Source organism: Salmo salar, chromosome 01 (genome assembly GCF_965601325.2).
Source record: "Salmo salar chromosome 01, fSalSal1, whole genome shotgun sequence".
Taxonomy (NCBI): domain Eukaryota; kingdom Metazoa; phylum Chordata; class Actinopteri; order Salmoniformes; family Salmonidae; genus Salmo; species Salmo salar.
This window is the reverse complement of record NC_138291.1, coordinates 153801195-153828086: the sequence shown is the minus strand read 5'-3', so window position 1 is coordinate 153828086 and position 26892 is coordinate 153801195. Positions and strand designations below refer to the sequence as shown.

Below are 26892 nucleotides of genomic sequence, written 5' to 3'. Positions count from 1 at the left end.
CTCATGTCTATAGCCACGAAGTGCTCTGAAAGGCTGGTCATGTCTCACATCAACACAATTATCCCAGAAACACTAGACCCACTCCAATTTGCATACCGCCCAAACAGATCCACAGATGATGCAATCTTTATTGCACTCCACACTGCCCTTTCCCACCTGGACAAAAGGAACACCTATGTGAGAATGCTATTCATTGACTACAGCTCAGCGTTCAACACCATAGTGCCCTCAAAGCTCATCACTAAGCTAAGGACCCTGGGACTAAACACCTCCCTTTGCAACTGGATCCTGGACTTCTTGACGGGCCGCCTCAAGGTGGTAAGGGTAGGTAACAACACATCCGCCACGCTGATCCTCAACACAGGGGCCCCTCAGGGGTCCCAACTCAGTCCCCTCCTGTACTCCTTGTTCACTCATGACTGCACTGCCAGGCACGACTCCAACACCATCATTAAGTTTGCCAATGACACAACAGTGCTAGGCCTGATCACCAACAACGACGAGACAGCCTATAGGGAGGAGGTCAGAGACCTGGCCATGTGGTGCCAGGACAATAACCTCTCTCTCAAGGTGATTCTCATCGATGGGGCTGCAGTGGAGCACCAACAAACTAACATGGTCCAACCACACCAACACAGTCGAGGGCACAACAATGCCTATTCCCCCTCAGGAGTGAAAAGATTTGGCATGGGTCCTCAGATCTTTAAAAGGTTCTACAGCTTCAACATCGAGAGCATCCTGACTGGTTGCAACTGCTCTGCCTCTGACAGCAAGGCACTACAGAGGATAGTGCGTACGGCCCAGTACACTGAGGCCAAGCTTCTTGCCATCCAGGACCTCTATACCAGGCGTTGTTAGAGGAAGGCCCTAAAAATTGTCAGACTCCAGCCACCCTAGTCATAGACTGTTCTCTCTGCTACCGCATGGCAAGCGGTACCAGAGTCAAGGTCCAAGAGACTTCTAAACAGCTTCTACCCCGAGCCATAAGACTCCTGAACATCTAATCAAATGGCTACCCAGACTATTTGCATTGCCCCCCCCCCCACCTCTTTTACACTGCTGTTTGAACTATTTTTTTTTTTTTAAACAGGAAGCAGGAGGATGGAGTCATGGTCAGATTTGCCAAATGGAGGATGAGGGATGGGCCTTGTATGTATTTCTGTGGGTAAAATAAAAGTGGTCAAGAGTTTTAGCGCACCTGGTGGTGCAGGAGACGGGTTGGTAGAAGTGAGGTAGGACGGTTTTAAGTCAACCTGCTTTAAAGTCTCTGCTCACCAGAAGCGTTGCTTCTGGGTGAATGGTTTCTTGTTTGTTTATGGCCCCATACAGTTAATTGAGTACCAGAGTGGTGTTGGCATGTCGAAGAATGTAGACAGCAGTGATCATTACGGATGAGAACTCTTTTGGTAGATAAAAGGGTCTGCAGCTTACCATGAGGTATTCTATATCAGGTGAGCAAAAGTTTGAGATTTCCTTCATACTTGAAGCAGCACACGAGTTGTTACTTCTGAAAAAAACACACTCCACCTCCTTTCGATTTCCCCGAAGCTGCTGTCTGACCCTACGTGCATAGCTTCAAATTCCAGCCACATTTCTGTAAGACATGTAATATAGCAGCTTTTCAAGTCTCTATGATAGGAGACCCTTGAACTAAGCTCATCCATTTTATTCTCGAGTGACTAGACATTTGCCAATAGAACAGAGGGGAGCGTCGTTCGGTTCTCTTCTTCATTCCAAACAAACATTATCAAGTACACCTAGCCCTAGCGTCACCATCTAAGTTATTAACTAGCAAGCTTGGCTGTTGGCTTGTAAAAGACAAAGAAAGCTAAACTCATTTTTATGAATTGCTCATGCATTTAAATAGCTAGACAAATACACGTCTAATTTAGCCATCTAGATAAGTGTACATTTAAAACTTGCCCAAGACAGTTCACAGCATTGTCAATTTAAACAACTTCAGCCAATTTATTAATTACAACATTTTGTTAACATTAGATAGTTAATCCAGAGATTCTTACCTTTGCCTTGATTCGGCAGTCTCGTCCAGATCATCATGGCCCTGGTGAGTGACGTGACGCTTAAGACATTCATTTATAGTTCTGAACGATAAGCCTACACGAATCACAGTCCTTAATTGCAGGGTTTCTAAAATCCACAATGGATCAAATTAATGGTGGACAACTTATTAGAACCATTTCCGTGTTTGACTGATATGTTTTATGGGTATTATGTCTCATACTTCTTCTTCTTTGGTATTATGGCAGTCTGCAAACAAATGTTATAGGTGCATGCTGTCACCTACTGTATTGGCTGTGTATCAGCCTACTATTCTGTAATATGATTTCATTACAATTTGTGAAAATAAAAATGCCCTACCAAATAACCCTACACCCATTAAAACCTTGATCATTATTCCACTACTTTGGCCCCATCTGATCCTACACCAGGCCAGCAGCCTGGGAGGACAGGATACTATTGTTCAAAACACCTTGTAACTCTTCTGCAGTAGAATATTGTACACCCAAGTACTTCTCTGCAGCTGCCACCACAAAATCTGTCCTCCGTGATTTACATTCCATTCCTGTGGTACAGTTGACAACAATGGCCATGAACGCAAAAAATAAATAAATACTGAAGCACGTGTTATTCCTATCACTCTTTATTAAACTTGTCCTACTCACAGGGATTCTTTTAGGATCCCTCACCCAGGACCCATCTTTCTCTACTACTCGCTTCACTGCCTCATCATACGACACTTTCTGCGCTACTCTGATCCTGGCAACCTCAACCTGCCTTTCTCTCAACGGACACCTCTGATCTCCAGCACCATGGGTACCCCTGCAGTTTACACACACAACTTTTCCACTGATACTACACATTCCTTTGTCTCATGTCATCCTACACACTTCTCACATCTAGGAATCTCCCTCCTACACACTGCTACTACATTACCATAAGCTTGACAACTAAAGCTCTCACGGGATAACTGGCACATCCTAACTAGACTTTATGTGGTAAAAACTCTGCATCAAAACTCAGTAGTACACCAAAAAGGGGGCATTGCAAATCAGGAATCTTCAACTTCAGTTGACCCTCCTCAACACTTAACGCCACTCCAGTTATCACTCCTTTCAATGGTGCCCTGTTCCGGAGAGGAAAGCAAGTCACAGTTCTTGTCCCCAGCCACATGGTGCAGCACGCTGGATGCACCATGTGGATGCAGAAACACAAAAGAATCGACACGATTCCACTTCAAGTCACTTTCACCAACCCAACATTCCCCACATATGGATCAGCCAGAAGGCAAGGATCCATTCTCTCCAACAAAAAAAAAAATCACACTCCCACTGGGTAAAAAACATTTATCACCAGCGGGATGAGGTTCAAACTCTGGTTCTTCGTCGCACCTGCCATCGCAGTTAATTCATCCTCACTCTCATCATGTTCAATTTCCTTTGACTCATACTTTGGTACACTATACACATCATTGGTTGTATGATCATGATGTAGTTTTCTACATGACAAGCAGAAAGGCAGTAATATCAAAGACAGTACAGTATGAAGATAGGCTAAAACTGCTTCTCCAATAGAAATCCCAGATCACACTTGTAGGCAATGTCATGGCAACATTGGCTAGAAACACGTCATTGGGTCTAACAGTCGTCTCGTGCCGAACTGCGCATATGTAGGGCATTAAATCAAAGGCACACCTTCAATATAAGTTGTTTTTGACAAAAATGATAACGTGTCATTGTCACTTTCACGAGGTTGGAGTAATAACATGTTCAACTACTTAAGACATTGGCTCGAATCTAGGTTGTGGCTTTAGATTAAGAGAATTAACTAGAGGAAGAATGTTTCACTTATCTCATTGTTTCGTCTGTTTCGCAAGCGTTCCCGGAAGTCTCGAGATGTTGAGGCCTCTGGGTTTAGAATACATTAAAAAAAAATAAAAAATACTTTTATTGCAACAATGTTACACATCAATACAGCGACATTCCTGTGAATACAATGAAAAAAATAATGAAATAATAGAACACCAGGCAACCCCCCCACCCCCTAATTATTTTTATTTTTTCGGTTAACACCTGTTTATGGTGGCTCTAGTGCAGTCCACATAACCTTATCCTCCAGCAGAGGCGCCGGTTCGGGGCGTAACCCCCGCTCCACCCGCTGATCCCTCTGCTTTAGTACCACCGGACCGTGGATCTTCGTCGAAGGAACCGGACTGGGGAGCGTCGCTGGAGGCCTAGTGCGTGGAGCCGGGACAGGTGGCACCAGACTGGTGACACGCATTTCAGGGCGAATGCGAGGAGCAGGCACAGGCACAGGACGTACCGGGCTGTTGAGACGTACTGGAGACCTGGTGTGTATAGCCGGTATCACTTGTTCCGGAACTTCCACACACTTCTCAGGACGAGTACGGGGAGCTGACTCAGGTGGCACCAAACTGACGACACGTTCCTTTGGGAAAAACTTGTGCGTCCTCCACCAACTCAACAACTCTCCCATTTCTCCTTTCTCCAAATGTTCTCTCTTCTCCCGGATTGTCTCTGGTTTACTCCTCGACTCCGCCGACTGCTCCATGTGCCCCCCCCCCAAAAAAATGTTCTTTGGGTTTCGGTAGCCTCTCTTGCATCCCCGGCAGGCTTCTATATCTGTCCAATACTTGGCCCCAAGTCCAGTTTATCCTCTCTAGCCTCTCCTCCAGAGACCAGGTATCCATCTCCTCCCAAGCACGCTGCTTGATCCAGTTGTGGTGGGTAGTTCTGTAACGGCTGTCGTAGCGAGGGGACCAAAGCGCAGCGTGTTGAGTGCTCATAATGACTTTTTATTTTAACACTGAACACTAAAGAAAAATAGGGGAAACGATCAGCTCACAGTTCTGTCAGGTACATAGACTAAACAGAATACAACTACCCACAACACAGGTGGGGAAAAAACCTTACTTAAGTATGATCTCCAATTAGAGACAACGAGGACCAGCTGCCTCTAATTGGAGATCATCCCAAAAAACAACATAGAAATAGAAAACTAGAACTAAACATAGATATAGAAAACATAGAAAAACACAAAACACCCCCTGTCACGCCCTGACCTACTCTAACATAGAAAATAACATCTTACTATGGTCAGGACGTGACAACATGACTTCTGATCATTTTCCCAACTTTTTAAGTTTCACAAGTTTGAGGGATTTATAAAATTGTAACAGTTCAATGAAAAAAAACTACAAAATAAAGGGATTTTTTCACCTCATTTACATTTGTGAATATAATATTTGGCCAAGAGAATAATAATGTTAATAAAATAGTTATGATCGGAATTACAAGGATAAGCATAATGACATTTAACATCATCAAAGGTAAACATAGGTAATTCTGAAGATTTTATACGCAACCATTCATGAATTTCAACCCAGAGTTTACTTGAATGGCGGCATGAAATAATTAAATACTCTATGGATTCTGAATCAGAGGAACAAAAAACACAAGGCATTTTGTCAAAACGGACTCTTTTGTGCAAGAAATCATGACAATGAGTTTCTTTAACTTTTGGGATAACTGGACAAGTAAGGTGCAAGTTTGTCGCTTTTGACCATAGCATGGGTTGGTCACTTCCATAGCAATATATTGAATTATAATCACCAAACATTACTTTTTAACTGCCAATTGTATCCACTTTTTGTTGCATTTTTTATCCAAAAGATTCAAGTCATTCATTTGCAAACTTGGAAAGAGAGAACAACCTCATAATATAACAAAGTGTTCTTAATAAGTCCAAGTAAAGGAAGAGGAATTGCTTTGCAAACCTTCATATATTCTCTGAGTAATATTAACCTGACATTTACCAATGAACTCATCAAACGATAAAAACTCCCCCAGTGTCGTCTATCAAATCACATACAAAATGAATACCCTTGTCAAATTAAAGGCCTTTGAAAACGGATTTCCGATTAACTTTAATAACTATATTATTCCAAGTCAATGTTTTGTGTGGGGAAAAATTGTGCTTGAATACCATTTTCCAGAAAAATAACATATGCTGGTGAAACTTCGACAATTTCACAGGTAATTTTTGAGGGTCAAAATCCACCACGTTTATTAAACAGACTGTTAGGGATATAATACCACATAGAGGTAGGATTAGACAGACATCATTTCAACCATTTAATTCTAAAAGCACCCACTAACGACTCAAAATCAATAGCCTGTAAACGTCCACGATCATAGTCTTTCACTAATTGTGATCTCCGAATATAATGCGTTTTATTCCTCCAAACAAATCTAAATATAACAGCATTGACTTAGAATAAATAAAAAGGGACTGACTTGGGTAAATGATTCTAGATAAACCATCAGTCTTGGACAAAATAATACGACCCAAAATTGAGATTTCGCGTTGCAGCCACTGATTTAATGAAACTCTCATGGCATTAATCATATTGTCGATGTTTAAAGATTCTCTATCTGACACGTTTTTAGTGATAACAATTCCTAAATATTTAACTTCATTTTTAACAGGTATAGAGGCAATGTTGACGGAGTCACAGCAATGAATTGGCATGAGATCACATTTGTTAAGAGGTTTAGAAACTCTGGTAATATCACAGATTTTTTAATGCCGCGTTCATGTGCTAGTCGGTACTAGGAAACTAAAATGTTCGACTTGCTAACTGGTTGAATGTGGCACGTGTATAACTACATCCAGTTAGCAAGTAATACATTTCAAAGTTTCCTAGTTCCGACTAGTACATGTACACGGCATTAACCATACTGTCTTTGTTAAAATGATGCCACGTTCACTTACTAGTCGGAACTAGGAAACGTGTTTGTTGTTGTAATGCTCCGTTAATAACAACTGGGAAATCTCTGACTTCCGACTTCAATGCATCCAAGACAACTGGGAACTCTGAAAAAACGAGCTCTGACTGGGAAAATACATTTTTGAACGGTCATCCAACTCGGAATTCCAAGTCGGGAACTCGGGCCTCTTTCTAGAGCTCCAAAATTCCGACCTGAATATCACTGACGTCATGATTCAACCTCGTTTTTTCCAGAGGTCCTAGTTGTCATGAAAGCACCATTATATATACACGTACCACGTTCAACCAGTTAGCAAGTCGGACATTTCAGAGGGTCCATGATTTCCAGGATCTGTGGGACGTCCCTACTCCATTTTATGCTGCCCTGCTCCCAGATAGCAACTAGTTTCCTAGTTCCGAATAGCACGTGAACGCAGCATTAAGACCGTAAATACTCAAATAACAGTACAGTTCAAAGTGTACACTTGTATTGAATAAAATACAGGTTAAGAAAATCAGCTGCAAAGGTTTATAAGAATCTTTGGGGCATATCATCTATATGGTAACACACACCTCAACACAATTGTACATTAACAGTACAACTACAGTACAGTGCCTTTGTTTTGAACTGGATAACTTGTTTCTTATTTATAAGGTGGCGGAAGTCTTTAAAAAAAAAAAACGAGCTAAATCCTGTCATGTGATTGCTGGTCGTCCTAAGAAACGCATTCTAATCAGCTGCGTGTCATCCAATCAGATGGCAGCGCATTTTGGAACGCAACGAATGAAATTCGAGTAAACCAGGATTTAAACTACGGCGATTCACTCTTAGATATTGTGTGCAGTAAGCGTATTCTCTTTCACCGAAGTGTCGTATATTTAGAAATGGCTCACCGTATGACTAGAGTAAGTTGTATTTTTCTGAATTTGTTTTGCATTACGATATGTTTGGTTTGTTATAGCTTTTTGTGTTACGTTTGCAACTTGCTTATTGCTTTTGTTTAGAATTCAAGCTCAAATGCAGAGGAGTGAATCGCCTCGTGCCTCAGCGAAAAATGTTACTTCTGCTTTCTCTGAAGTTATTGTTTACTCGTTCAGAATGCTATGTCGTGTTCTATTTGAATAATATTATTGTACATGGTTCCCTTATTTTTATTCCTGTAGAATCGTCTGGGTTCCTCAGAGAACCAAACTGCTCTGCCAGGCAAGGTAGTTCTGGGAACCAAGCCTACACTGAGAGCAAGAGCTGCGCTCGGCGAAATCGGAAATGTTGGAGTCCCCAGACAGACTCTGAAAAAGGTGACTATATTTTGGATAACAAAACTTCACAATGCATAGGTTGCTAGCTACCCTGTTTCTAGTACTATTATACGGTGCTTAATTTTTGTATTTTACAGGATGCCAAGGCAGAACCCACAAAGGTGGTTGAGAGGAAGGCCAGCACACGGCTGGCGAAGGTCCCTGAGGTCCAACAACCCCAAAAAGTTGCTATTGCCCCTGTTAAGCTGGAGGTTCAGGTGAGATTTCTGGGGCAAAGGGCAAGAATTTGGCAGCTTGTGATTTATTTGTAATAGCCTTCAATCTGCTGAACTCCATGACTATCATGATTAGACATTGTTCACCACCATACTCCATATTGAATACTAACACTAGTGTTTTTATATATATATCTATATTTTTTTTTTTGTTGACAGGTTTTACCTGAGCCAATGTCTCCCACAGCAATGGAGACCTCTGGCTGTGCTCCCATTGAACTGTGCCAGGCCTTCTCTGATGTCCTACTTAGTATTAAGGATGTGGATGCTGATGACTACGACAACCCCATGCTCTGCAGTGAATATGTGAAGGACATCTACAAATACCTTCAGAAACTTGAGGTTGTTGTATTATGTTTCTCAGCTGAAAGCCACGGTCCAGGAAATGCATTTTATTGTCCTGTATGTGCCTGTTGCTTACATATCCCTCTGTCGTCTCCCCTCAAAGGTTGATCAGGCTGTTAAACCCAAATATCTGGAAGGACAGGAAATTACAGGCAACATGCGTGCTATTCTCATCGATTGGCTCGTCCAGGTCCAAATCAAGTTCCGCCTGCTGCAGGAGACCATGTATATGACTGTGGGAATCATTGACCGCTTCCTTCAGGTAATTTGCTTGACCTACTGTTCTAGCCATCCTGATGAGAAATTACTGGCAGTGAACTACAGTGTAGCAGGGACGTCACACAGCCCACCAGTGGGCTTGTTCGCTGACCACGTTTAAATGCACACAATATTCAGGATGGTAGCTCATATCCTGCCTAAGGTCTTATTTGGGATAAGCTGTTTACATGTATCTTCGATAAGCCGCTCACAAGTAGCCATGAATAAACAGATTTCTCATAAGTTCATAGGTTAAATGGCAACTGTAATATGGACACTGACTGTAGGCCTACAACTTCTCATATGTAGCATAATATTAACTCTTGCAGAACAATACACCGTGTTTAATTGTCTCACACACATTAGTGGAGGAATGTGACTCTTTCAGCATCTATTGCAAATGCACATGTCTCATCTTTGACACTGTTATGCAAGCAGACAGCATTTCAACTACACAAAATATCCACCCAAGACGATGTGTTTTCTCAGCTTTTAATTTCCTTAACCGGTCAAACTGATTAGTCTTGTGCATGTCTTTCCATTTTTTTTTTGTGAGTTTTCTCCCCGGGCCATAAAGACATTGACTTTACCGACGTCGACTAGATTACTAATGCACTCTATTGACGTAAGACATTATTCTGGTGAGCACTACTTCATTTAGTTTTCTAGGGCAACACATTAAGACAGAAGCTGCATGTCTTTAACTATAGTTGACAAATGGCCTACCAACTTATGGAAATAGTAAGCAAAAATTGTCTAAATTAGGGTGGACAGTAGGCTGTATGGCGTATCCAGAAAACAAATTATGGCCTATTGAACTGAGCAGGTTTTTTTTTTTTTTAATTCATTTTATTTCTTTTAGGTGTTTTTGTTAATCCGACAACGCCCATGAAATGCAGAACAGACTGCTGTAAACGAGATGCTGTTTACATGCCATAGTATCCTGTCTAAGATCAGCGTATCCCAGACATCTCATCTGGTTTTATTATAACTGGGATACAAGCCTTTTAGGTTATTGTAAACTGGGTATGATTTGTGTAAACTGACTACTTGAGTATCCCCACTCTTAATGGGAAGTTGGTGGGAAATGTTTTTTTCTCAATCCAGACTTCGGATCAGTGGAGGGCAAAGAAGTGGCTTGGGGACAATTGGCAGTATAATTTGGCCTATACTGTAAACTGTCCTGACTGACCCTAATCTCCAACAGGATAACCCAGTGCCCAAAAAGCAACTTCAGTTGGTTGGTGTGACTGCGATGTTCATCGCCTCCAAATACGAGGAGATGTACCCTCCAGAGATTGCAGACTTTGCATTTGTGACCGACCGGGCCTACACCACTGCCCAGATCAGGGACATGGAAATGACGATACTGAGAGTGCTGAAGTTCAGCTTTGGCCGCCCTCTCCCCCTCCAGTTCCTCAGAAGGGCCTCAAAGATTGGCGAGGTATTTCAACACTACACTCCATCTGTATTGCCTACAGTCACACCAGTTATAGAATCAAAATGACTAATTAAAATCTCTCCAGGTGACTGCTGAGCACCACACCCTGGCAAAGTACTTGGTGGAGCTCACCATGGTGGACTATGAGATGGTGCACTTCCCTCCCTCCCAGGTGGCTAGTGCTGCCTTCGCCCTCACCCTGAAGGTCTTCAACTGTGGTGACTGGGTAAGATGTCCTTCAGTAAATGCTGTTGATGTCTCATTTTCTGAGTGGAATTCACTATTTGTATATCTGGTCTCTGATCAGTGACTGTGGGGAAAGAAGCCCTTTATTTAACTAGGCAAGTCTGTTAAGAACAAATTCTTATTTACAATGAAGGCCTAACCCAGGTGCTGCTGGGTGACTTGTGCGCCACCCTATGGAACTCCCAATCACAGCTGGTTGTGATACAGCCTGGAATCGAACCAGGGTCTGTAGTGATGCCTCTAGCACTGAGATGCAGAGGCTTAGACTGCTGCGCCACTTGGGAGCCCTTGGTGTATACCAGGTCACTGCATCACTTGATCTTCTCACTTACTGCCTTTGTATCCTCTCCCCAGAGTTCCACACTGCAGCATTACATGAACTACACCGAAGACTGCTTAGTCCCGGTCATGCAGCACATAGCAAAAAATGTTGTGAAGGTGAACGAGGGACAAACTAAGCATATGGTGCGTAGAGGAACCGCCTTATTAGTGAATGCCATTTACTTAGTTTACAACTAGGTGCATTTTAAAGAGTTGTAAGACCTCATCTTCTACAAAATGACCTGTTGCCGTAACTTTCTTTTTTCTTTTGCAGGCAGTTAAGAATAAGTACTCTAGTCAGAAGCATATGAAGATCGCCACCATTTCACAGCTGAAATCTTTGCTGATCAAGGACCTTGCAAAGCAGCTCACCCTATGAGCTGCCTGACAGCACTGCTGATTGTACTGTACAGAATGTATGTAACTTATGTGGTTTTTAACAATTATGGGAGAAACATTGGTGTTGGGTAATGTACAGCTTGTGTTCCCCACCAGGGTTTTGACGATTCCAGTCATTAAATGCTTTGACTTAAAGTAGTTTTGTTCTGCTGGTCTACCCTCAATGTGATGTGTCTGATCAAGACTGTATATTCAAGTAATGCCAATAAACATCTTAACATTTTAATTCTGTTTTGCTATACAGACACTTTATGGTGATCTTTACCAAGGATCACCTTCAGTGCTTGGTTGTCTCCACAAAGTCCCTCTCCAAACAATTTGTTTAGCTGGTTTTAGGCATTAAACTTTCTAATGGCTATTTGTTGACTGGTGCTCTAGTCTTCCATCAGCACTGGCCTCTGCCCTAAGCTCTCTTCTGACTCCTCGACGTTATCCTCACAAATAATCCTGATAGGTATCAGTCTGTTTTTTGTAATGACCTTAGTGATCACTGTTTTACAGCCTGTATTTGTCATGGCTGCGCAGTGAAAATAGCTTTCCTAAGCTGTCATAGACACTTAAACTTTAATGAGCAAGCCTTTGTGAACTGGTATAGAATCAGCTTGATCCCCTCTGACCCTTTAAAAAAAATTCATTGGTCTTAACAAATGCCCCCATAATGAGAATTAACATGTTTGGCTGTGATCTTACAGAGTTACTCCACCTCAAGAATTGCATTTGGCGACAGGCTTGGCCTACTCAGGCTGTCTCTCATAAGGTGAATGAGTTAACTCAGGCAATCCAGGAGGCCAAAGTTAGTTTAAGGAGCAGTTCTCTCTGAGAATCTAACCCCAAGAAGTTCTGGAAAATGGGTTAAAGACTTAGCAAATAAACCCTCCACAGCTGCCCATGTCCCTTAATGTTGGTGATGTGGTTGTTACTGACAAGAAGCACATGGCTGAGCTCTTTAATCACCACTTCATAAGTCAGGATTCCTATTTGACTCAGCCATGCCTCTTTGCCCATCCAACATTTCCTCATCTCCCACCCCGTCTGTGACTATCCCCGATTGCTCTTCCTCGCTACAAAGTTTCTCCGTGCAGTCACTGAGTCTGAGATGCTAAAGGAGCTCCTTATTAAACTCGACCCCCCCCCCCCCCCCCCAAAAAAAGAAAAACCATCTGGGTCAGATGGTTTAGACCCTTCTTTAATGAAGGTTGCTGCCCCTATCATCGCCAAGCCCATCTTTAACCTGTCTCCTTTCTTGGGGGGTTCCCATTGCTTGGAAGGCAGCAACGGTTCATCTTTGATTTTTAAGGGGGTGATCAAGCTGATCCTGTTATAGGCCTATTTCTATTTTGCCCTGTTTATCAGAAGTGTTGGAAAAACTTGTCAATCAACTGGCTTTCTTGAGGTCTATAGTATTCTCTCGGGTATGCAATTTGGTTTCCGCTCAGGTTATGGATCTGCGCTGCAACCTTAAAGGTCTTCGATGTCACTATTGCCCTTGATTCTAAGCAATGTTGTGCGGCTATTTTTATTGACTTGGCCAAAGCTTTTGATACGATAGACCAATCCATTCTTGTGGGCTGGCTAAGGAGTATTGGTGTCTCTGAGGGGTCTTTGGCCTGGTTTGCTAACTACCTCGAGTGCAGTGTATAAAGTCAGCATCTGCTCTGTCACCCACTGCCTGTCACCAAGGGAGTACCCCAAGGCTTGATCCTAGGCCTCACACTATTTATATCAGCATAGCTCAGGCAGTAGGAAGCTCGCTTATCCATTTATATTCAGATAGTCTTATACTCAGCTGGGCTCTCCCTGGATTTTGTGTTAAATGCTCTAAACAGTGTTCTTAGTGCCCAAGATTTCTCTACCCATAACCTTGTTCTGAACACCTTAAAAACAAAGGTCATGTGGTTTGGTAAGAATGCCCCTCTCCCCACAGGTGTGATTACTACCTCTGAGGGTTTAGCGCTTGAGGTAGTCACCTCAAGTACTTGGGAGTATGGCTAAATGGTACACTGTCCTTCTTAGCACATACCAAAGCTGCAGGCTGAAGTTAAATCTAGACTTGGTTTCCTCTATCGTAATCACTCTTTCACCCCAGCTGCCAAACTAACCCTGATTCAGATGACCATCCTACCCATGCTAGATTACAGAGATGTAATTTATAGATCGGCAGGTAAGGGTGCTCTCGAACTGCTAGATGTTCTTTACCTTTCGACCATCAGATTTGCCACCAATGCTCCTTTTAGGACACATCACTGCACTCTATACTCCTCTGTAAACTGGTCATCTCTGTATACCCATCGCAAGACCCACTGGTTGCTGCTTATTTATAAAACCCTCTTAGGCCTCACTCCCCCCTATCTGAGATATCTACTGCAGCCCTCATCCTCCACATACAACACCTGTTCTGCCAGTCACCTATTAAAGGTCTCCAAAGCACACTTCTTTGGGTCGCTTGTCTTTTCCGTTCGCTGCAGCTAGCGACTGGAACGAGCTGCAACAAACACTCAAACTGGACAGTTTTATCTCTCATTCAGAGACTCAATCATGGACACTTACTGACAGTTGTGGCTGCTTTGCGTGATGTATTGTTGTCTCTACCTTGCCCTTTTTGCTGTTGTCTGTGCCCAATAATGTTTGTACCATGTTTTGTGCTGTTACCATGTTGTGGTGTTGTCATGTGTTGTTACCATGCTGTGTTGTCGTGTTGCCGCCTTGCTATGTTGTCTTGGGTCTCTCTTCATGTAGTGTTGTGTTGTCTCGCTTGTTGTGATGTGTGTTTTGTCATATATATATATATATATATCTCCCTGTCCCCGCAGGAGGCCTTTTGGTAGGCTGTCATTGTAAATAAGAATTTGTTCTTAACTGACTTGCCTAGTTTAAATTAAGGTTAAATATGTTTTATATAAAAATGCATCGTTCATTTTGAAGGAATTTGTGTTGCACTACTTGTAACTGCTAGTGTCCACCAGAGGGAGGTAGTGCTCTGGTTACAGTCCTATCTTGGTTAGTGAATGTGTAATGATCTGCTAGAGTAGTTCTGACATACCCACAACCTGCAAGTGACATGCAGCTAATTTCCTTTATTGATGCTTGCATGCATGGCACATTTACAATTTGCCATTGTAAAACTAGTCACTAGTCTAGTCCAAAGATTTTGTTGGCCGTCACTGTAAATAAGAATTTGTTCTTAACTGACTTGCCTAGTTAAAGGGAAAATAAAATAGTTTAAATGAGGAATGCAACTGCTTGTGACACCTGATGGGCTTAGAGGGGAAATGGCAGTTAAGTTCAATTAATGGTGTTCACATGCATTTAAGATGCCCCACCTGAAGGCTCTTTTCTGGCTACACATGGCTGTGCTGGCCCAGATGCTCTGAGCTGCTCCTTTTCAAGGCCTCATCACTACAGTGTTAAGGAGCATATATTCAGGTCAGATCCATTCTACTAGTCAAGCCCCATTCTGGCTTGACTCCATTAGACATGTTTTTAAATGAACATGGATCCATCCCTTTTGTCAATGTAAAGTTATTTTATTTTGTAACAGACCCATTTTCTTAGTGGATGGGCTTTGAAAACAAGGTGTCAACAGCAATTATCTGATTCCATAGTCGTAACTGTTCATAAATCCTAATTCCAAGTGGACGTAGATTGAGATCTGTCTAATTCCATTTTCTTGTTCAACCTTCAGATTTAACAGTAAGACATTAGCTTCACATCCAGTTACCCTAACAGCCATTCCAATGAGTTTAGTCTACCCTTTGAACTCACAGATTCCAGTTTAGGAACAATGTCACCTGTCTTTTTTCTGCCACTGCTTTTTGCTAAGGGGCTCCATTGCAGACAAGGCTGTAGACTAAGACCTACTTGACTATTCTTGGAATATGAGGATCCCATTAAAAGAACAAGCAGATGCACAGGACTCATAACCCGTCCTGGAGAAAGCAAGCGGCGTCAATTACAATTGATCACCTCAAGCCTCAAGTATTTAAGGCTAATGGACACGGCAGAGGGGGAGAAGTTCCCTTTAGCCAATCCACAGCTGCACGCCAGGGGACCTTATGCAATGAGACCCACGAGGGGATTCACAGAGCTTATGCTGTACAAGACCACCTGTCATCCCACAGAGGCCCTTCACTGTATCCATTATGATCATCATAGGCCATCATAAATACATCTGCTGACAGCTCTCAAACTGTTTGTTGGACAACAGCTTGTCACCGAATGAGAAATATTTCAGTAATGTTTTTGTTATTTGGAATTAAACTTGGTTTAATGTAGTTTGTTGTACAGATCACATTGCCAGATCCTGACATTTTCTATATGTCTAAATTAGTCAAAATTATTAGCACCATTATTATGCCAAGCAGCACTCACTGAAATATGTATTTATTGGAGAATTAAGAAAAACATTGCTTTAGTAAATTGCTTTTAGGACACAAATGCAAAGTAGAAAAACAAAACAAAACCTGCTGTCATAGGCAGAGGGGATGTGTTAAAGAACATCTCTAGGTTCATCTTTTTAGCTCTACCTTATGCTGCTCTTCAAAATCAAATCAAATTTATTTATATAGCCCTTCGTACATCAGCTGATATCTCAAAGTGCTGTACAGAAACCCAGCCTAAAACCCCAAACAGCAAGCAAAGCATGTGAAAGAAGCACGGTGGCTAGGAAAAACTCCCTAGGAAAAACTCCCTAGAAAGGCCAAAAACCTAGGAAGAAACCTAGAGAGGAACCAGGCTATGAGGGGTGGCCAGTCCTCTTCTGGCTGTGCAGGGTGGATATTATAACAGAACATGGTCAAGATGTTAAAATGTTCATAAATGACCAGCATGGTCAAATAATAATAATCATAGTAGTTGTCGAGGGTGCAACAAGCACGTCCGGTGAACAGGTCAGGGTTCCATAGCCGCAGGCAGAACTGTTGAAACTGGAGCAGCAGCACGGCCAGGTGGACTGGGGACAGCAAGGAGTCATCATACCAGGTAGTCCTGAGGCATGGTCCTAGGGCTCAGGTCCTCCGAGAGAAACACAGAAAGAGAGAAAGAGAGAATTAGAGAGAGCATATTTAAATTCACACAGGACCCCGGATAAGACAAGAGAAATACTCCAGATGTAACAGACTGACCCTAGCCCCCCGACACATAAACTACTGCAGCATAAATACTGGAGGCTGAGACAGGAGGGATCAGAAGACACTGTGGCCCCATCCGATGATACCCCCGGACAGGGCCAAACAGGCAGGATATAACCCCACCCACTTTGCCAAAGCACAGCCCCCACACCACTAGAGGGATGTCTCCAACCACCAACTTACCGTCCTAAGACAAGGCCGAGTATAGCCCACAACGATCTCCGCCATGGCACAACCCAAGGGGGGGCGCCAACCCAGACAGGAAGACCACGTCAGTGACTCAACCCACTCAAGTGACGCACCCCTCCCATGGACGGCATGGAAGAACACCAGTAAGCCAGTGACTCAGCCCCTGTAAAAGGGTTAGAGGCAGAGAATCCCAGTGGAAAGAGGGGAACCGGCAAGGCAGAGACAGCAAGGGCGGTTCGTTGCTCCAGCCTTTCCGTTCACCTTCACACTCCTGGGCCAGACTATACTTAATCATAGGACCTACTGAAGAGATAAGTCTTCAGTAAAGACTTAAAGGTTGAGACTGAGTCTGCGTCTCTCACATTGGTAGGCAGACCATTCCATAAAAATGGAGCTCTATAGGAGAAAGCCCTACCTCCAGCCGTTTGCTTAGAAATTCTAGGGACAATTAGGAGGCCTGCGTCTTGTGACCGTAGCGTACGTGTAGGTATGTACGGCAGGACCAAATCGGAAAGATAGGTAGGAGCAAGCCCATGTAATGCTTTGTAGGTTAGCAGTAGAACCTTGAAATCAGCCCTTGCCTTAACAGGAAGCCAGTGTAGGGAGGCTAGCACTGGAGTAATATGATCAAATTTTTTGGTTATAGTCAGGATTCTAGCAGCCGTATTTAGCACTAACTGAAGTTTGTTTAGTGCTTTATCCGGATAGCCGGAAAGTAGAGCATTGCAGTAGTCCAGCCTAGAAGTAACAAAAGCATGGATAAATCTTTCTGCGTCATTTTTGGACAGAAAGTTTCTGATTTTTGCAATGTTACGTAGATGGAAAAAAGCTGTCCTTGAAACAGTCTTGATATGTTCTTCAAAAGAGAGATCAGGGTCCAGAGTAACGCCGAGGTCCTTCACAGTTTTATTTGAGACGACTGTACAACCATCCAGATTAATTGTCAGATTCAACAGAAGATCTCTTTGTTTCTTGGGACCTAGAACAAGCATCTCTGTTTTGTCCGAGTTTAAAAGTAGAAAGTTTGCAGCCATCCACTTCTTTATGTCTGAAACACAGGCTTCTAGCGAGGGCAATTTTGGGGCTTCACCATGTTTCATTGAAATGTACAGCTGTGTGTCGTCCGCATAGCAGTGAAATTTAACATTATGTTTTCGAATGACATCCCCAAGAGGTAAAATATATAGTGAAAACAATAGTGGTCCTAAAACGGAACCTTGAGGAACACCGAAATTTACAATTGATTTGTCAGAGGACAAACCATTCACAGAGACAAACTGATATCTTTCCGACAGATAAGATCTAAACCAGGCCAGAACTTGTCCATGTAGACCAATTTGGGTTTCCAATCTCTCCAAAAGAATGTGGTGATCAATGGTATCAAAAGCGGCACTAAGATCTAGGAGCACGAGGACAGATGCAGAGCCTCGGTCTGACGTCATTAAAAGGTCATTTACCACCTTCACAAGTGCAGTCTCAGTGCTATGATGGGGTCTAAAACCAGACTGAAGCGTTTCGTATACATTGTTTGTCTTCAGGAAGGCAGTGAGTTGCTGTGCAACAGCTTTTTCAAAATTTTTTGAGAGGAATGGAAGATTCGATATAGGCCGATAGTTTTTTATAATTTCTGGATCAAGATTCGGCTTTTTCAAGAGAGGCTTTATTACTGCCACTTTTAGTGAGCTTGGTACACATCCGGTGGATAGAAAGCCGTTTATTATGTTCAACATAGGAGGGCCAAGCACAGGAAGCAGCTCTTTCAGTAGTTTAGTTGGAATAGGGTCCAGTATGCAGCTTGAGGGTTTGGAGGCCATAATTATTTTCATCATTGTGTCAAGAGATATAGTACTAAAACACTTTAGTATCTCCCTTGATCCTAGATCCTGGCAGAGTTGTGTAGACTCAGGACAATGGAGCTTTGGAGGAATACCCAGATTTAAAGAGGAGTCTGTAATTTGCTTTCTAATGATCATGATCTTTTCCTCAAAGAAGTTCATAAATGTATTACTGCTGAAGTGAAAGCCATCCTCCATTTGCGAAGGCTGCTTTTTAGTTAGCTTTGCGACAGTATCAAAAATAAATTTCGGATTGTACTTATTTTCCTCAATTAAGTTGGAAAAATAGGATGATCGAGCAGCAGTGAGGGCTCTTCGATACTGCACGGTACTGTCTTTCCAAGCTAGTCGGAACACTTCCAGTTTGGTGTGGCGCCATTTCCGTTCCAATTTTCTGGAAGCTTGCTTCAGAGCTCGTGTATTTTCTGTATACCAGGGAGCTAGTTTCTTATGACAGATGTTTTTAGTTTTTAGGGGTGCAACTGCATCTAGGGTATTGCGCAAGGTTAAATTGAGTTCCTCGGTTAGGTGGTTAACTGATTTTTGTCCTCTGACGTCCTTGGGTAGGCAGAGGCAGTCTGGAAGGGCATCAAGGAATCTTTGGGTTGTCTGAGAATTTATAGCATGACTTTTAATGCTCCTTGGTTGGGGTCTGAGCAGATTATTTGTTGCGATTGCAAACGTAATAAAACGGTGGTCCGATAGTCCAGGATTATGAGGAAAAACATTAAGATCCACAACATTTATTCCATGGGACAAAACTAGGTCCAGAGTATGACTGTGGCAGTGAGTAGGTCCAGAGACATATTGGACAAAACCCACTGAGTCGATGATGGCTCCGAAAGCCTTTTGGAGTGGGTCTGTGGACTTTTCCATGTGAATGTTAAAGTCACCAAAAATTAGAATATTATCTGCTATGACTACAAGATCCGATAGGAATTCAGGGAACTCAGTGAGGAACACTGCATATGGCCCAGGAGGCCTGTAAACAGTAGCTATAAAAAGTGAGTGAGTAGGCTGCATAGATTTCATGACTAGAAGCTCAAAAGACGAAAACGTAATTGTTTTTTTTTTTTGTAAATTGAAATTTGCTATGGTAAATGTTAGCAACACCTCCGCCTTTGCCGGATGCACGGGGGGTATGGTCACTAGTGTAACCAGGGGGTGAGGCCTCATTTAACACAGTAAATTCATCAGGCTTAAGCCATGTTTCAGTCAGGCCAATCACATCAAGATTATGATCAGTGATTAGTTCATTGACTATAACTGCCTTGGAAGTGAGGGATCTAACATTAAGTAACCCAATTTTGAGATGTGAGGTATCACAATCTCTTTCAATAATGGCAGGAATGGAAGAGGTCTTTATACTAGTGAGATTGCTAAAGCGAACACCGCCATTTTTAATTTTGCCCAACCTAGATCGAGGCACAGACACGGTCTCAATGGGGAAAGCTGAGCTGACTACGCTGACTGTGCTAGTGGCAGACTCCACTAAGCTGGCAGGCTGGCTAACAGCCTGCTGCCTGGCCTGCACCCTATTTCATTGTGGAGCTAGAGGAGTTAGAGCCCTGTCTATGTTCGTAGATAAGATGAGAGCACCCCTCCAGCTAGGATGGAGTCCGTCACTCCTCAACAGGCCAGGCTTGGTCCTGTTTGTGGGTGAGTCCCAGAAAGAGGGCCAATTATCTACAAATTCTATCTTTTGGGAGGGGCAGAAAACAGTTTTCAACCAGCAATTGAGTTGTGAGACTCTGCTGTAGAGCTCATCACTCCCCCTAACTGGGAGGGGGCCAGAGACATAGGGACAGATGATAATTAGTTTCAGTTACCCTGGAAAGCTGTGCTTTTAAACCCGGCCCATGCTGAGAACTCATGCTTGAAGGGTGAGGTCATGAATGGGCAGCAAGATCAGTTTACAAGACAGATTCCTTCTGTGGAGCTTTAAACCATACGGTGGAAGCAGCCTGGACCCCTGGATTTTTGGCCTTTAGCTTTTTTGTGGAAATTTCATGGAAAGCAGTTGTAGGGTAGAGTGGGGTAAGTTGAGCCACATTTGTTAATTTGTTTCTAAGAAACCATACACAAAAAGTATAATTCTACCAAATTTAGGAAGAGGTCATAAATTCATGGAGTCTGTGAAGGAAGAAACCACATGGAAAAAGTGGTAAGCAAGTTAGGGAACAAAAATAACTAGCTTTTCACCAAGTCAAATGAATTTATTGTGTTAGAGGTTTTATGATGCTTGTATCTAAACCAAAGGAGATAGTTTTAAGATTGTTCTATACATCAGTTGATGGTTCTATAAGCTTTAATATGAGGTCCTAAACCTAGCATGAAAGCGCATCATTGTAGCTGTCTGGGATATGATTCAAAATGTTTGCCTTGGGGTAAGTTGAGCCAATAGCAAGTTGAGGAAATTGAAGTGTTTTCTTCCCAGGCGTAATGCAAGGCATTATCGCTGGGACATGAGATAAGAACAGGGCCTATCCTATGCAAAAACTGTTCAAAAAAGTACTAAGTGTTTGTTAGGTGTTAAGCCTGTGTTAAAATATGCTTAAAATTAATAAAAGACAAAAAAGTGATTGTGTTGAATTGTGTTTGGAAATAAAGATAGACATGGTTATAAAAAGGTAGCGGTAATATTTAATTCAGTACAGAAATGTGTAGGCGGCTTAACTTACCTGGCCTACGGCTCAACTTACCCCAAGTTGAGCCGTAGTTGTGCAGAGACCACTTTTTTTGGACAAGCTATGTTTTCAAAACTGTAATGTTCACATGAATTCTTATTATTTCCAGGTAAACACAACATCCCGAAATATATGTGGATATCTTTGTTAGAAAGAATACTTTATTTCCTGAGACGGAGTGATGCTGAATGTAAAATATAGTTAAATTTACCCCACTCTCCCATATGACATAGTGGAATAGTGGAGATGAGACTCTCACTCATTAACCTGTGTATTATTATTGAATATTGAATAACAACAATATACCATATGTCAAAACTGGATTTATGATTTGTGAAGTTCATACTTGGAATGCCCCAGAATTACATCAAATTACACACTCATTACATCAAATTACAAACTCGCTGATGACATCTTAAAGACACTTTTAGGATAATCTTTATTCAAACATATTCAATCAACACAAAGCCACAAAAACTCATGTCATATTCTATTTTTATTCAAGCCCTCCTCAATAAATGAATTCAAGAGTCAGGATTGAGGTCCAGAAAGAATGGAAAACTTGGCCTCAGAAACCCATTTAATATTTCTGAGATAAACTCAACCAAAGTTGAATTGTCCAAGACCAGAGTCGAAAGTTTGGAAGTGTTTCTCAGTCTAAAAATGGGTATTGCTCAGTCTAAAAATTATCCGGGATGGCCAGTGCACCCTTGAAAATGAGTCAATACACATTCTCAATTCACAACCACTGTGTATGTGTGTCTCAATTCAATAATGACAAAGTCAAACAAACACAACCCCACAGAGGAGATGTTAGGGTTTCTGTGGGGTGCTAATAGGTACGCAGCTGGCAACTGGACTGAAGTCTCTAGGCCTGAAAGTGAAGCACAAATAAACACAGGGGCATTCATTTTCACAATTTATAGAAAATAATAAAATCAAAAAAATCTGTGTGCTTCTTGAACTTTACAGATCTTTGCTGCTCAATGGCACGTTAAGGAAAGAAAGGCTCCTATTGTCGCCTGAACACTGGTCTGTTTCAACCAGGTGTGAAAAGGCATCACTCATTGGTTCATTCCAATTTACTGAGCAGAACTTTCCTCTGACCACATAACCTCTCTGTGTTAGAACTGAACGGTTACAGTTCTTTCACCCTCTTTGCCCAACCAAGTTCATACCCTCACATTTGTTGAATAGTACAACATTGATCCTTATACTGCACATTTTCTTACTAAACCAAACCCACTGTTTGTTTGTTGTCTTTGCTCTAAGAACTGAGAACTTCCCAACTCATCTGACTTTGTAAAACAACAGATACACTGGTAACAAAGTATTTACATAGTTATTATCTTGTGAAAAATTGCTATGCTGTTATCATTGAATAAAGTTTATGATAATGCCATTAGCGTTATAATTGATCAGTCAAATCAGATCAATTGTAATACACTTTTTTCTCAATTTCTATCCATAAAAATGTGATACATTGACACTGTGTTGCAGTTGTGCTAATGCCTATTTTGCAAGTTAACATGGCTGCGTTTACAAAGGCAATTCTGATATTTTAATCACTAATTGGTATTTTTACCAATTAGATCAGCTCTGGAAAAGATCTGATGCGATTGGTCTAAAGACCAATTAGTGGAAAAAAGATCAGAATTGGGCTGCCTGTGTAGACGCAGCCTACTACTACCTTATTATTGTGAGTCGAATCATACTGTTACTTAGTAATTGTCACATTTTTTCGGGATTAATGCCAATGTACTTTGTTTATGTTTTGATTTGACAATATGAGACCAAGAGTGCCTGTAACTCTTGTTTTACTTGGTGCTTTTAAAATCAACACATTTTCAAACGGTCCAACTCCTCTTTCTACAGAAATTCTTGGAACCACTGGCATTTGCAATATGACTACATCAAGAAACCTTTAATGGAAAACAGTTTACAACAAGATTTTTTATCAGCCGGAACTGTAGGTGTTGTATGTATTACGCCTGTACAATATTGATCACTTCATGACAATTCCAGCTGGGGGTTTTCTGCAAACTGGCCTTGAACCTGGAATGAACCTTCTTATCAAGCGGTAGGTTTAAATGTAGTGCAGAATATATGCAAACATATCTTTCTATACTATCAGTCTATCACCACCATGTCCTGTACTGTAATCTATGCTCAAAATAGATCCACTCTTCATTCCCATAACCATATTTCCACCCCAATCCCTATACACGATTTATGAATACCTCATCTGTATATCTATATTCCAGATTGGCTTTGACACGTACACCACAATGTGAATGAGCTATTGGCTCTGACTTCGTAGGATTTCAATTCTACCACATATTGAAACCATGGTGGGAAAGGCCCCAGATGTAGCCGGAAGTCTATGGGGAGTGATGTAAAGATGCTGTATGATTGCTCTTTCATCATGTGGCTCATCATACAGCAAGATGCTGTAATTTGACCTTGGTGAATCAGTCAGCCAAGCGAACACTTCTCCAGTCATGTTATAAATCTTTAGGGCATGTAGGGAGGAGGGAGGCTGCTGCTGACACATTGTAAATCTACCTCTGGGGTCACTTGACCATCTCCGATGTTGTTGTGAGTGTGTGAGTGGCAGTGGATTCGCTGAGAAGGCCATTGCACCTGGACACTTTCTGTGAGTTTGCTCACCAACCAGAATCCATTCTTTAGAGAACAGCTGTCCATGCATCATCATAATTCTATCGTGACTTTGAATTGACCCGAATGAGACAACACAATCCATTACCTGTTTCCTTACATAACATGTTGGAGAATTATATTGATGAATATGTCCATGTAAAATTATTTCAGTGAAAGTTTACTATCATCAACTGGGATGACCTTATTGTAAGAGCAGTGTGTTCGGGTAGTTAATTTCTACCCCAAAGCGCGCCAACACGCTATGTACAGTAGGCACACAATGCTGAGTAAGCACTTCCATAAATTGGAATGGGAGGGAGCCTCATTTTTCTGTTTCTTTCACCGCACATGAAAGGTGGGTAATTCCCTACAAAAGACAATCCATTACTATCAACATGGTTAAGCTCTTGAGATTTTTTACATTCTTCATCTGTCATCATTCTCTCATAAATGACCTTGAGCTTATATGCCAATACGATCGCCTTCATTAATAAATAGTTCTCTCAACGACTCTTTCAGTTTGAGTCGTTCAGTATAGTGTAGATGTACTTTACCTTGTTGGAATAGCTTATCCCCTTGCCATGAGGATGTTGTGTGGGAATATTGTCACTGATGGCTCTTTGCTCTGACCAGGACTTGAATGGTAAATGACTCAGTGAATCAACACAAATAATTTAGCAGCTGTTTGTTTTGCTCATTGGTATACAACAGAATATGGGAAACTAATTCCCCCATAGGTGGAATTGCCATGGGGGGATGGGGGGGACATGTGCCCCCCCAATATTCAGAACAGGTGGTTTCATCGAATTGCAGGAAATTTACTTTTACTGTCAACTTTGGGCATGAAAAAACAGTCCAACTCCTCTTTCAACATTTTCAAACAGAAATGGCGTGTGCATTTGCTGGTTCATCGATGTATCATTTTGGTAATGCGCACTGTGACCGAAATAGTCAGTTCTTTAGCTAAGCTAGCCACTTCAAGCTAGGCAGTAACTTCTCCAGTATGTGTTGACATCATTTCACATGATTTGTTTTTGGACGGAAGCTGTAGAGATCAGGAAGAAATGCCACTTCTGTAGCCAAATATCTTATTCGTCCATTTTTGTTTTAGTTTATAAGCATTAAATGACCTGGTATGATAAGTTTTACAACTTAAAGCCATTATTTTTGTGTTTTTCCCAAAGTCAACCTTTAAAGTAACTTCAGTGTTTCCAGATTTCTATGAAATATGACCTCAAATTAATTACAATATAAATGGAATACTTTTAATTAAGCATGTTAAAAAGCAGCTTTACAGTATTGGAATGGTGTGGGTGTACTCCAACAGAATGGTGTGGGCGTAAAATGATCATAAAAAATATTCATGCGATTAGACTGCTGATTGGCAGGTTAATCCTCCTCAGGAGGATGACATCATCCTCTATGAGAAAATAGCAACCATTTATGAAACGGTCTCTTTGAGATACAAGTTTGAGGTTGGGTTTTTTAAGTGTTTTTTTTTGCCCTCCAATTTATGCTTTGCCACAAATACAAGTATAAGATGAGTCAGCAACATTGTTTGGCTATGAGTTAACAGAATATGAACTTTTAAATGTGAGATTTTCATGCGACAGTTACTTTAAAACTGCAACATTTTCTCTCAGCCTGTCACGTCCTGACCAGTATAAGGGTTATTTGTTATTGTAGTTTGGTCAGGACGTGGCAGAGGGTATTTTGTTTATGTGGTTCGGGGTGGTGATTTATGTAGTAGGGTGTTTGATTTATTATTTCCGGGTTTTGGTCTATGTTCTATGTTTTGTATTTCTATGTTCTTTCTGGTTTGTTGTATTTCTATGTTTAGGTTGATGGGGGGGTTGGACTCTCAATTGGAGGCAGGTGCTTTCTCGTTGCCTCTGATTGAGAGTCCTATATATGGGTAATTGTTTGGTTTGGTGTTGTGGGAGATTGTTTCTTGTTTTACCTGTGTGAGCGTGACAAGACTGTTTTGTTGTTCGTGAGTTCTTCGTTTTTTGTTATTTTGGTGTTCTCTTTAATTAAAATAAATACAAGATGAGCATCCACATTCCTGCTACGTTTTGGTCCTCTATTCCCGACGACAACCGTTACACAGCCTTATGGCAGAATGTGTAGAGTAGCAGGAAATTAGCTTTAAAACTGCAAAATGTTCTTTTTTCCTCATGGTAAAATGTGAAGAATAGCATGAGATGAGCTATAAAACAGGACATTTCTCTCTCTGTTCTATTGCAAAATGTGTAGAATTGCAGGAAATTAGCTTAGAAACTGCAAAATGTTCTCTCAGGCTCATGACAAAATGTGTAGAATAGCATTATAAAACTGTACATTTTTCTCTCTGCCACATGGCAAAATGTATTGAAATGCAGGAAATTAGGTGTTTTCAATAAATAAATAAATAAATATATAAATATATATAGAGAGTTGAAGTTGGAATTTACATACATCTTAGCCAAATACATTTAAACTCAGTTTTTCACAATTCCTGACATTTAATCCTAGTAAAAATTCCATGTCTTAGGTCAGTTAGGATCAGCACTTTACTTTAAGAATGTGAAATGCCAGAATAATAGTAGAAAGAATGATTTATTTCAGGTTTTATTTATTTAATCACATTCCCTGTGGGTCAGAAGTTTACATACACTCAATTAGTATTTGGTAGCATTGCCTTTAAATTGTTTAACTTGGGTCAAACATTTTGGGTAGCCTTCCACAAGCTTCCCACAATAAGTTAGGTGAATTTGGCCCATTCCTCCTGACAGAGCTGGTGTATAGTTGAGTCAGGTTTGTAGGCCTCGTTGCTCGCACAAGCTTTTTCAGTTCTGCCACAAATGTTCTATGGGATTGAGGTCAGGGCTTTGGGATGGCCACTCTAATACCTTGACTTTGTTGTCCTTAAGCCATTTTGCCACAACTTTGAAAGTATGCTTGGGATCATTGTCCATTTGGTAGACCCATTTGCGACCAAGCTTTAACTTCCTGACTGATGTCTTGAGATGTTGCTTCAATATATCCACATAATCTTCCTC

General features: G+C 41.5%; 1 protein-coding gene across 1 annotated transcript; it reads left to right on the top strand.

The window, feature by feature from the left end:
* The first annotated feature begins 7631 nt into the window (after positions 1–7631).
* Positions 7632–11579, top strand: LOC106566708 (G2/mitotic-specific cyclin-B1). The gene is made up of 9 exons (XM_014135019.3): positions 7632–7714; positions 7973–8107; positions 8206–8325; positions 8503–8685; positions 8792–8950; positions 10154–10390; positions 10473–10613; positions 10988–11098; positions 11229–11579. Exons 1-9 carry the CDS (start codon positions 7694–7696, stop codon positions 11331–11333), a joined length of 1212 nt encoding a protein of 403 aa, XP_013990494.1. The 5' UTR covers positions 7632–7693; the 3' UTR covers positions 11334–11579.
* Positions 11580–26892: the final 15313 nt, after the last annotated feature.

Bases quoted from the DNA above. Each gene is read 5' to 3' on its own strand.
- LOC106566708 (XM_014135019.3), top strand. From the start codon at position 7,694: ATGGCTCACCGTATGACTAGA. The intron at 8,686-8,791 runs GTTGTTGTATTA...CTCCCCTCAAAG, and splicing joins AATACCTTCAGAAACTTGAG to GTTGATCAGGCTGTTAAACC. The intron at 10,614-10,987 runs GTAAGATGTCCT...TCCTCTCCCCAG, and splicing joins TCTTCAACTGTGGTGACTGG to AGTTCCACACTGCAGCATTA.